Raw genomic sequence first — 12,425 nt, 5'->3', positions numbered from 1 at the left:
TCTATAACCAGTAGCTTTATTTTGTATTTGAAATGGGCTACAATATTTGCCCCCAAAATAAAAATAATAAAGTAATTAATTAAAAAAGAGTAAACATTTGTGTTTTATTAGAGTGTGGCCTTTAAATTGAGTGCAGTTATGCATCTTTATTAAGCAGTGATTGGACCATATTGTTAGAGAGAGCTGTGCATATAAGGGGGAGAAAGGAGAGGGATTCCGTCTAAAAAAAAAGAAAAAAGAAAAGAGGGGGAGCCTCGTGTCAGACTGCATAAATAACTGTCATCACGATGTAAACATAGCGGTCACAACCCGAACGAATTAAAACAGCGGGGCTGGGCGGGATTAAAGCTCAACCCGTAGGATTTCCTACAATAATAAAACATGTTTAAAATCTCCTCTGAACTCCAACAATTTTGGGCCGCACTTCTGATTGGCTGAATCCTAAATAGTCCATCCAATCAGAGCACATCTAACAGTTAATTAGCTTTAAATGAGGCTCCCCTTTTGTTTTTCTTCCATCCATCAATGAACAGTCAGGCAGATAAACCTCCATTTGACTTGTTTAAACTACAAGAGCACTAACTGCTTTTAGGGCTTTCAAAATCAGCTTTGAGAGCTAAAGTTTGTTTACGCAACGACAACCGCGTCACACTGTTATCTTCTAGAAACAAGGGGGGGGGGGCTTATCTGCGCGCGCGCTCGGCCTGCGCTCACGTTCCGCTATTCCGAAGGAGTGCAGTGATAAGAGGGGTTACCGGGTCAACGCATCGGGCCCACACACAGGATAAATAAACATTCAGTACACAGGCTGCAAAACGTGGTACAAATATATTTTATATACAAGTAATCTGTACAATTTGAGACACTTCTCGCGTGCGCATCCATTATAATGGAGCCGCCGTAACAGGCCTGCACGAGGGGGAAATGCATCTGCAGAGTATATTAAAAAAAAGCACGCAGTTTAATCTTTGAACCAGCAAAGAAGAGACAGGATGCATTTAAATAAAATAGTCTTTACGGGAACGAAGGAGATTCTCTCTCTCCGTTATTCCCACTCGAAGTCTGCGGAGATGAGACGTGCAGGTCAGTCACAATCCTTTTTTTTTTTTTTGGTTTTGGTTTTGTCTTTAAAAAAAAAAAGAAGAAGACATTTCCTTTAAAAACGCACAGAGGTCAGGACGCCGTTGTTCCACATAACCTCGTTGTGTTCAGCATCTCCTTCAACTCGTTCTCCGGCTTACCTGCGACCATGAAGGGCCACGTCTGCGGAGGGAAACACAATCAATTAGGACCAACAGCTTCCAATAGAACAGAATCAATTCCTGCCACTATGTTTATGCATTAACATCGTATAGCCTAGAGCACGTTTAAATGGGTCTGATCGGCGGAACGACGAGTTTACAGTTGTTTTGCATCTTAAATGATCCGCTATGATGTTTGGGGTAAATCACAATTATTGGAGCCATTTTCATGAAGTGATTATTTCGAAAAATACACAATAAATTATTATAATAAATAATTTGTGGACCTGTGAATTATGTATGCCTCATATATGGTGATACTTTCTCTGATTTGCGTATAAACAGTCAGCATGCATAGAAACGGATGATTGATCTCGTGCACCTGCTACCAGCTGACTAGCAGGAGTTTGCCAGGTTAAAATACTAAAACATGATGAGGAATAATGTTTGCAAACAAAGCAACAAAAATACAATTATTTTAAGTGTCCCTCACTCAGATTTTAGTCTCTATGAATACACTTCCAGTTGCCCCCCCCCCCTCCACTCTACCCCGGAGTCTCACCAGGTTGACGGGGTGGATATATCCGTTTTCATATTTGTCGTTGGCCAGAATCTGCCGGAGGTGCGCGATGTAGCTGGAGGCCAGGCGCAGCGTGTCCAGCTTGGAGAGCTTGGTGTCCGCGGGCACCCAAGGCAAGGTGGTCTTCAGGCGGGAGAACGCCTTGGACAGGACGCGCATCCTGGCTCTCTCCCGGGCGTTGGCCGCGTTCCTCTGCACCGGCTTGCCCTCCTGCTGTGCCACACCCTTGGGTGCCGTCTTCCGGGAAGTCTTCCGTTTCTTGCCCGGCGCGTCGTTCGCGCACGTGCCCTCGCCGTTGGAGCTCTCCTCCGTGCTCTCGTTGGAGTCTTTGCCGGAGGAGCCGAACTTCAGGATGCCGTCCAGGAGCTCGTCGTCGACGTCGCTGAGAGACCCGGTGGACATGGTGGACTGGGAGCGCGCTCAAAGCATGGGAGCGGGAAGCCGAGGCTGGACAGGCAGGAACAGGGCGAAGGAACCAAAGCGCGCCTTGGAGATGCGTGCTCATCAACCGCTCACTGTGCGTGGAGAGAGCGCAGAGGAACGGACTTTATATCTGCATATGGGCCGGAGAGGGCGTTGCCTCATGCTGGGAGGAGACACTGCTGCTGACCATGCTGGTCCCCAGAGGCTTCCAGGACCCCAAGACACACTGGATGGTCCCCAGTAAAATGCAGAGTATAGGCTACATCGTTTAATTCAACAATGTGTTCCTTTTAGAGGACAGAATTGTCTTTTTAATACAAGGAACCCCCTTGAACCCATTCAATAACTTCAGTGAGGCCTGGACTTTACTTTACTAATGACCCACCTGTAAACATTGGTGCCTATACAATAAAATGCACAGGCTCAGTATGTTATATTATAAGATTTTAAGTTTTTAACTATTGTCCATCTTGATTGAAAACCAAAATGACGAGAAAAGGGAATTATGGAGTGACATTTTTTTTTTTTTTTTTTTTTTTGTAGCAGTGTCAAGGCACCTTTTCAAACCCAAACCTGCAGATAATTTTATATTCAAACTTGATTTTTACAGATCATCTTGTAGATGTAATTGCAATGTTGGTTATCATAACCTTGCAACTGGATGAAAAAAATGTCTATAATAAGAAAAAAAAGTATCTTAAAGAGGTTACGTTGCTCCTTAAATCCAAGTTTTTGAAATTAAAATACTGTCTAAATGTTATTGCTGACTCAACCCCATTAAAAAGTATGTGGTATTGGCCTGTTCCTCTCTCAAGGCCTCTTTTCAGCACATCTTGCCCGTTAACAGGATAAAGTGCAAGGACAAGGGGGTGTCACGTCTCAAATGGCAAACTGGCGCCTTGGTCCCCTCTGATGTAATGGATACCCGGCACCCACAATCCCCTGTTTGGCCTTCCACATCATTCCACACCGATGCTCCATGCACCGGTCCGCTCAAGGTCCGCACAACAAAGTCTCCGGAGCGGCTTTAAGCGGGAAAACTTTGGATTGCACCAGAAGAATACATGCATCTCGTTTACATTTTAATTAACTGTTGTGTTCCTAAAGCGGCACGTTTGCATGAAGCTGCAGATCTCTCTTGCTGGGGTGCAGGATTGTGCGTGTGCATGTTTGTGTGAGGGTTAATGTGTCTGGCCTGCACAGCTGAAGCGTGTGCACGGATGAGAGGTGTGTCTCTTGAGAGCTGACCTCTGACCCCTTTGCTTCCGGTGTCACAGTGCATCCAAACAGTCATCACCGTGCGTATAAGCCGCTAGATTTGACACAACGCAGAAACGCGTGGAGGTGCATTTTGGAAAAATTAGAAGCATCTTAAAATAAATGAATTAAATAGATATCACAAATCCAAAAAGTAAAGGAGGCAAGGAGAAGAGAGGGAGTGCACGACACGGAGCAGACGGAAAGAGAGGGAAAAAGAATAGATGGGTGAGAGGACAGAGGGAGAGGAAGGAGGGGGCTTAATCTCTTGGGTGGGCTGGAAATCAAAGCACTTTGTGGAAAAGTAATAATAGAGTCTGCTAGATTGATGATCACCTCCTGAGATACATGGATCCACCAGAGAGCAACACACAGATCCAGGGAGAGGAAGATGAACTAAAATAGCTCACAAAAACACAGAACGGCCCCTCTTTTCTCCCCGTGTGCACCACTAAAACACAGAACCTGATGCACCGCCATCATAACGAATATTCTTACAAAGGCTCTTTATGCGAATGGAAGAATGTGTTAAGGAAACCTTCGGAGTGACGCCCCCCCCTCCTCGCTGTGACATAAAGCAACAGGTGGACAGAGGAGGGGGGGTTAGTGAGAAAGATGGAGAGAGAGAAAAGAGGGCACCCTGGCAGTTATGGAGGGACGTGCTGCTAATTAGCCGGTTTGCGGTCAAAGGTTAGGCCGGTTGTGTGATGTCACCACGGAGGGAAGGGTTCCAGATGTTGCTCACAGGGCCACCGAGGGGGACACCTGATGCCTCTGGTCGTTATCATTTCTCTGTCTCTCACACACACACACACACACACACTGACACCTTTGTTAAATGTTGGACTGTCCCGTAGAACAATTGGTTTGTGATTGGTTAAGGTGTTCTTGCTCCAAAATCATACAAAGTCGGTACAGTTTAATGCTGTAAGTACAAACATCTTTAATAGGTGAGGACGAAAGATGTAATTTCTGAGGTCACATGCTACCTGTTGCTGTATTTTAACAGGCTGGTTGTTTGTCGTCACCACAACTGGACTTAACAAGTACATATAAAGTAAACCAAACTTAAGACTAAGCTATATTTACTTACCTTTTTTTAAGTGCAACCGGTTTCCTATTCTTTTTAGTAAGGTCAACTTTAAGGTCACATTTAATAGTGCACGAAAAAGAGACGGCTAACGAGCTAAACCTCCTCCTGTCTATAATTTATGACAAAAATTGTACTAATGGTACACTCCCACTCGAGAGGCCTGAAGCTTAAATATTGTTTCCACAAATACATTAAAAAAATATGTTTTTTCACCATTATTTCCTTATCCAAAAACAGGATATTTCAAATTTCTATTTAACTTTAAAAAGTAAAAAATAGTCTCTACATTAGATTACAAAGTTAGTACTGATTTAAATTGGAGAAAATATAAAAATGGAAGCTGAGAACAACGTAAAGCTGTAAATCTGACGCTGAAATCTGTTTCTTCACTGACATTAGGTTATCAACAAGTGTTCTTTTCCCCCAATATTTAACCTGGTTATGAAGATTAAGATTCCCTTTGACCTCTATCAAATATTTTATAAGTGCATATTCTCACAAGCCAGACTTTCATATATAAAAAAACTTCTCTCATCTTCTTTCCTCACCCTTGTGTCTGAGTACAAATCATGAGGACAACGCAATTCAGAGAGGAAGAGTTGAATCATACGGGAGAAAGGAAGCAAAATATTGTTTTGTTTATTGACAAAACATTCCTCTTGTATTTTTCTGTGCTATACGAAAACAAGAGAAGAAAAATGAAGAAAGAAAGCAAGTAGTTGCTTGGAGGCTGCAAAGAGCAGAGTGATAAACTGTAATCTCGGAGTGAGGCTCGGGGTGAGAAAAACATCATCCATCTATGTCGAGGCACTCCAGTTCCCTGTCCCTTATCGCGGCCGCACTCCCCCGACAAAAGACACACTCACACACGTATGCACAAATTGGTTTCCGCCTCGGTTCAAGTACCTCTAAAAAAAGACGAAAAAATCAAAGTATAACAACCGAAAGAAAGAGGTTGCAGAAAGTACAGCGGGGAGTGAAGTAAAGAGGGTGGGGGTGGGGAAGGGATGTGACGGACAAACTAGGCAATAAGAGAGAATTATGAAGATGTTTATGGGAGTGGAAATATCATATTATATTTCAAAAAGACTACAATCCTTTGATATTCAGTGACAGGAACATCCGGGGGGAGGCAAACTGTGATCCTCCGGAATAAGACTGATACTCTGTCACAGTGTCGGTTAATGACCCGCGAGTCTTGTCCTGATGTGTGTGAGGGAGTTGGAGTGTGTTGGTCTCTGGAATGTGTGTGTGCACATTATCTGCAAAAGGGTGTGCATCCGTGGTGAATGTATTGGGCTTTCACAATATGTGTGACGGATGGATTTGGATGTTGTGGAACGTACGTGCAGGAAAACGTCTGATACGTTGGAGAATGTTAAAAAATCTGTAAAGTGCAGGGCTGCTTTCTCTCTTCTCACCTCGACGACCAATCGGACGACGGGAACAACACGTTGTTTTGACTGGAACGAACCTCGGGATGTTGTCATGGTGCTCGAAGTCGTTGGCCTGAATAAGGGAAGGTGAACGTCTGTGTTGTCTGGATACACATCTGTCTTTTTGGGCGTTCATATCACTTGTTTGTACGCTCAAAGAAATGGTGGTTGTAGTTGTGTGAAGGACAACATTTCAAACTTTTAAATAAATATCCAAACACCAGGCCAGTAGACCATTTTTTATATATTTTTTGAAGTAGCGCTTTCACATGTGAGTGAATCATAAAGCAATATGGATCATCAGGACGCCATCTCTGATTATTTTACTGGTTTGACCAGAAGAAGAAGGGCTGTCAGTTTGCAACCTGACACGTACTCACTGTACGGATGTTTCCAAGCTTGATCAATGGTGCTTTCCATTATAAAATAGCCTTTGTGGTTGTTACACAGAGTCATCCAGTCTTACAAGTGGTTTCATAAAGCTCCGGTTTTTGCTTTCAAATACCCATGTGGATGGAAGGCCAAGGCCGACAAAAAAAGATGCTCCCTGCAGAGTGTGTTCACTTCCTGAGTGAATAAGAAGACCCAAAAAATGACGTGGCAGCGAGTTCAAAATGAAAATGAAAAGTATGTGTATCCTTGGCCTTTATGAATCTGCATTATGAACATTCAGAAACGAGAAGAAAACGAGAGACGGGAGGGAAATGGCAGGAAGCCCTGATGAGTTCTGAGATCAGCCGGAAGCTGAGCCGAACACAAACACGCAGGTAACTGTTTTACAGGCGCCATTCTAGCTGCTTTGGGGGGCAAATCAACACAAACAGTCTGTCCCTCCATTTAAAGTAACTTTTAAAGCCATTTGTGATAGAAAAAGACAGTCGGATGGAGGTCAGTAACAAATCAACCGTGGGAAAGAAGAAGAAGGAGACAAGTAACACGATGCAGACGGCAGAGAAAACCAACAAAGAGATTAACAGTGCTTTGGACTGACTTTGTGGTTGAAATGTCCAACAGGCACTGCTGCATTGATGGCTGGGCTCAGGACACAGACACACACACACACACACACACACACACACACACCGTTACTTAAGTCGTATTGGCTTGAACTTGAATTGGCAGAGTGCCCGAAGTGGCCTGTCGGAAGTAAGTGAGACGCGATGCAGCTGCGGGTTGAGTGTGTTTGTGTGCGAGGCCGAGCATGTGCTCTGCTACAGTGTCGCACTTTTTTAACCTCTGTTGCAACCTCTGGTCTAACTTGTGACCTGGTGATCAGATGCACAGATAACAACTGTGTGTGTGTGTGTGTGTGTGTGTGTGTGCGTGTGTGTGTGTGTGTGTGTGTGTGTGTGTGTGTGTGTGTGTGTGTGTGTGTGTGTGTGTGTGTGTGTGTGTGGCTTCACTTGTCAGTGTAGGACAGTGGGTTTGAGAGTCAAAGGTCTGGTCTCTGTCACTGTGATTGAGGCTTCACTTTATAAACATACATAGAGGGGGACACTGCTCCGTTTTCTATCTTACACAGTTGGACAGTGTGTGTGTGTGTGTGTGTGTGTGTGTGTGTGTGGTTTGATCCATTTACAGACCAGAACTCCCAGCACCCTACTAAATCCTTCACAGCAGCCGTTTGCCCCCCTTTCCTCCTCTTCCTCCTCCTCCTCCTCCTCCTCCTCCTCCTCCTCCTCCTCCTCCTCCATGACCCCCCCTGCCTCCACTGTCCCCACTACTGACTCCATTCTCCGTTACTGGATGTCTGGTCACCTCCATCTAGCCAAAACAAATAGAGTCAAAACATTTGAGGGGAAAAAAAACAAGCTTTTCAGCCAAGATGCAGCCGACTCATTCAATCCCGTTTAAACACTAATACCTGTGTTGTAAAGTGGAATACAGGCCGGGTTAAACTGTGGGCGGTTGCTTGTCATGCACACGCATGAATGTGGTTTTATTAATGCGTTCATTTTCACCTTCAAAGGTTCATGTACAGTATTCATCACGTGGCGTGAAGTACACATCTGTTACAGAATGAGAAAGTTGTTTGGGATATTTTCACTATCATTTCATCTCATCTCAAGTAACGCAGCTGCAAAATCATGTTCATACTGTGACTACACTAATTCAGATTCAAGCGTTTTATGTAAAAAAAATATCCAAAGTACAGTTTATGCAATAGAATTTCATATCTCTTTATCTTTGTAAATGAAGGGGGATATGAGGTCGGGGTTATCATTGCACACACCTAATTAGCGATGTATTGCTGGGCCGTCACTGATATTATTCACACCTGATTACTCAGGCTGTTGTTAACGGCGATGATGGAGAGGGATGATAAACAGTGCCGCGCACTTATTGGCTGGATCAGGTTCTGTGCTTTGATCCTCTTCCTCCTCATTACTCAGGGGGGGGGGATTCTCTGAGCGGCAGGTGTGTGTTTATATGTGGACATTTTTCTAACGCATAAAATAAGGTGTGCAAATTCCTGAGCCGTTGCCAGGGAGGAAAAATAAATGTTTGTGTATTTGGAATCTTATTTATTATGAACAATTTTACTCCTCGCCAATGTTTGAAGTGCAGAGCTTTTATTTCATTTTGAAAAAATAAAAATGAACTTCATTTTCCTTCCCCTTGTGCAGATGAAATGATCTCACCACATCATATCTCTGCTGTCTCAGTGGTCCGGTTAGCTCATAGATGCACACTAAACAGACCACTGATACACACACACACACACACACACGCTGATTATAACGTTCTATGACATTCAGTAATTACTGTAGCTCACTGTGCAGAGGGAGACAGCGTATTATCAGACCCCAGGAAGAGAGATAGGAGCGGTCCCTGAAGGCACCGCTGTGGGTAGCGTGTGTGTTTCGCATGTATGTATTCCTTTACATGTGTATCTGCGGAGGGAGGGTGCCTTCTCTTGTCTGCACGAACAAACTCCAGGCTCGAGTCAGAAACACCCACGTAACCTGCCAATAGCTCCGGATAAACCGTACGGAACCGCTGATAGCCGCTGCTGATAGAGATGTGTTGACTGCCCCGAATGCCGGACAACCTCTGCCTTCCTGGGTGTAGACATTACGCACATCCCTCCACCGGCTGCTTCCCCTCCAGCCTAAAAATCTCCCTCCAGGTCCCACAGGGAACCGCTGCCCCAACCAGGCCCAGCAGCGAGGCTCCTCCTGGGCTACTCCGCTGATACTCCCCTCCTCTAGGACTGGGCCTGTTGTACAGGGAGGGAACTTGTACAAACATTCAGCTGAATGTGTACAATCTCTCACACACACACACACACCCTTACACACTGTACACCCGAGGCCAGGCACAGTATATACAACAACAAATCTCCTACACTTGTGTAATATAAACATGAAATAGTCATCGGTTGTATTTATGAGAGAAACGTAGAGGGAAGAAGAACTGAAATAAAGACAAAGAAAGGAATGTGGAATTATGAAATGGAGCGGACATGTTTGGCTGTTTAGGACTTGGCACATCACTCAACTGATGTGTGTGTGTGTGTGTGTGTGTGTGTGTGTGTGTGTGTGTGAAGATTAAGGTAGCTGACCTTAACAGCACCATCTCGCATCTAATTTCAACCTAATCTGAGTTTGCGTGAGTGTGTGTGTGTGTGTGTCGGTTCTCCCGTGAGACGCAGACATAATGCTACCGGAGGCTAACAGGAGATGACCAAGAGGTGAGATGTGAGTTGTGATTAAAACACACACACACACACACACACACACACACACACACACACACACACACACACACACACACACGTGCGTCTAACATCAAATCTCAAGAGACCACTAAGATCCTCTGAACCCAAGTCCCAAGACAGGAAGCAGACAAGTGTGTGTCTGTGCATTTGAGCTCATTAGTGTGTGCACGTGTTTGTTTGTGTGAGTGTGACCCAAGCTCCGGTGCAGCTAACAGACAGCTCCACTTAGTAGCAGAGGACAGACACAACAGCACCTCACCTTTACGGCCTAATCACAAACAGATGTCTGCAAAACGTTAGCTGTAGCATTTCATTGTTTAGCATGCTAAATACCGGCTGCTAGCGCGTGATCTGGCATATTTCCTCTGATGACGCCTGACTGTGTGCAGTTTTAAGAAAGCTCAGAAAAAAAAAAAGTAGTATTATATTGTTGCCAGATTAAGCTAGCAGTCTAAGCTAGCTGGCTAACATTAGCATTTGAAGAGCAAAAAGCTCGTAAAAAGTGTTGAACACATCACTTGGAGAGATACCACATTCCTAAATGTTTTTATTATAATCCATAATATATGTTTGGTTCCTCTGTTAAAAGTAGAAGAAATGAGAAAACACAACATCTGATTCAGAAAATCACACTAGAAGTTAACTTAAAGTGAACACGCTAATGCTATCAAAATGTATCTGACGCAATGCCTTGAAAACTAGATACAACGAAGTGAATGTGATGGCCGTCTTCGCATTTTCATTTTTAAGATAAAACTTTCAACGAATGCCGCTCTCTGTCGCCATCTGGCGGTTAAAAATAACCCTCCCCACCACTGTCCCCGTAGAAGAAACTGAAATCAAAAGGATGACCCTTCACCTCCAGGTCAAACTGAACAGGTGATGCTGTGCTCTCGGTGTGAGTTTGCACTTTAGGGTGTTCTGGCTGAAGGAATTATGAACATGATAATCTCTAATCCCCATGACTAAAAACGCTGTCCTCCCTCTCTCCGCCCCAATTCTAAACCCACGCCTGAGCAGCACATTCTCATTTCCAGGGAGTGAAACACCGGTTTGCCGCCACGCCCCTCTGCGTCTCAAACCGACGCACTTTAGCGTCGGTATCGGACTCGCCGGGCTTTTAGGTGACTACAGTGTAAACACGTTTGCGTCATTATTTCAAACGCTCAGAGGAAATGCCCCGGGAGTGTGATGACGTAGTATAAAGACTGAAAAAAAAACACATAGAGGGCAGGGGGAGGGGAGGTGGACGGGGTCAAACAAACACACGGGTTGGGATGAGTGTGTCGGCCTGTGCACTCTTCAAAGGTTGACTTGCAGCCTTCACAATTAATTTTGTCATCACTTTACTTCCATATGTTTGCAGCAGCATTCTGTGTGTGCAGTGTGTTTGTGTACATGGCTCTCTTTTCGTTCATTCTTGCTTTTTGAGACGTTTTTTGAGTCGTTTGCGGTTCCAAAGAAGTGTGAAAGAAGCTATGACGTCAATTAATCTCTTATTCCAAAGAAGTGTGGTGAGACACTCACAAGCAAAACAATCTGGTGTATCAGCTGTTGTCCAGCTGTTTGATTCCTATTTACTTTTTAGGCTTATTTATGTGACAGCAGCAGTCTGCATCTTATTAATAATTTGTCTGAATGTGGTAATGAGTTTGGTTCAACTTCATCTCTAATATTCTTTTTACAATTAAATATGTAAATATCATTGTTCATTGTTAAATATTTTGACTGCACGTCTACAGTAAATACACAGTGTATGCTGTGGTTTCACAATCAGATAAGCCATGAGATTGTTGTGATTTGTTGCAGAATTAGAAGCCAGTAATTTATTGGAAACTGCCATTCAAAGTTATACTTTAAAATAGTGCAAATTCTATCCATGCATTAGAAACCTAGAAAATAATTCATCTAAATAAAAGATTGAAAACCTCTCTCGGATTAGCAGGAAAATCCATCCAATGCCGGACCTTTACTTGTAATGGATGATATTTATAGTATTATACGTTTACTTACATAAATGATTTAAGAACTTCTTCCAGCACTGAGTTTAGCTATCAAATCAAAAATAAAGGTATATCAAGAGGCATCTGGATGTTTCCAGGACTGATGATGACTCACTCTGTTTTTCACTGCTTTTTTTTTTTTTACTTCACTCTTTCTTCTTGGTTTTAGAAAAAACACGGAGCAAATCTATCAGCAAAATGGTGGTCCTTATCTATCTCTTTCCCCTGGATGCTAATTAAAGATAATAAACTTTGTGGATCATTTCTCTGCAGCTCCAAACTCACCGTCACCTCTGCTCCGCTAGCACCCACACTCGCATGGCCAGATGGGTTGAGGGTGCGCACACACACACACACACACACACACACACACACACACGTACGTACGTCTAAACTTTGTTGGCTTACCCTGAGGCAGCAGGTGTGTGTAAACAAAAATTGTGCATATTGATGCATAGGCAACACTGAAATGTTTAAATAAGCATTGAATGATGAAAAACATCATTTTAGGGCTTTTAAATACACATAACGTCACATTCTTTAAGCACAAACACACACACGCACAAACACACACACACACACACACACACACACACACACACAGATGAATTTCGCTGTATGCCTAAGTTAAAACCCCTCGTTTATCTTCCCTCCACGCCTTAAACACAGGT

General features: G+C 43.7%; 1 protein-coding gene across 1 annotated transcript; it reads right to left on the bottom strand.

The window, feature by feature from the left end:
• Positions 1-816: 816 nt before the first annotated feature.
• tcf21 (transcription factor 21) lies at positions 817-2,665 on the bottom strand. Its single transcript, XM_084030510.1, has 2 exons — positions 1,804-2,665; positions 817-1,263 (listed from the first exon to the last, which is right to left on the bottom strand). The coding sequence occupies exons 1-2, from the start codon at positions 2,221-2,223 to the stop codon at positions 1,174-1,176; spliced, it is 510 nt and encodes a 169-aa protein (XP_083886636.1). The 5' UTR covers positions 2,224-2,665; the 3' UTR covers positions 817-1,173.
• Between the last annotated feature and the right edge of the window lie 9,760 nt (positions 2,666-12,425).

Source organism: Eutrigla gurnardus (genome assembly GCF_963514095.1).
Source record: "Eutrigla gurnardus genome assembly, chromosome: 16".
NCBI classification, from domain to species: domain Eukaryota; kingdom Metazoa; phylum Chordata; class Actinopteri; order Perciformes; family Triglidae; genus Eutrigla; species Eutrigla gurnardus.
This window is presented reverse-complemented; position numbering and strand designations above follow the sequence as displayed.

Bases quoted from the DNA above. Each gene is read 5' to 3' on its own strand.
- tcf21 (XM_084030510.1), bottom strand. From the start codon at position 2,223: ATGTCCACCGGGTCTCTCAGCGACGTCGACGACGAGCTCCTGGACGGC. The intron at 1,264-1,803 runs GTGAGACTCCGG...TTCCCTCCGCAG, and splicing joins ATATCCACCCCGTCAACCTG to ACGTGGCCCTTCATGGTCGC.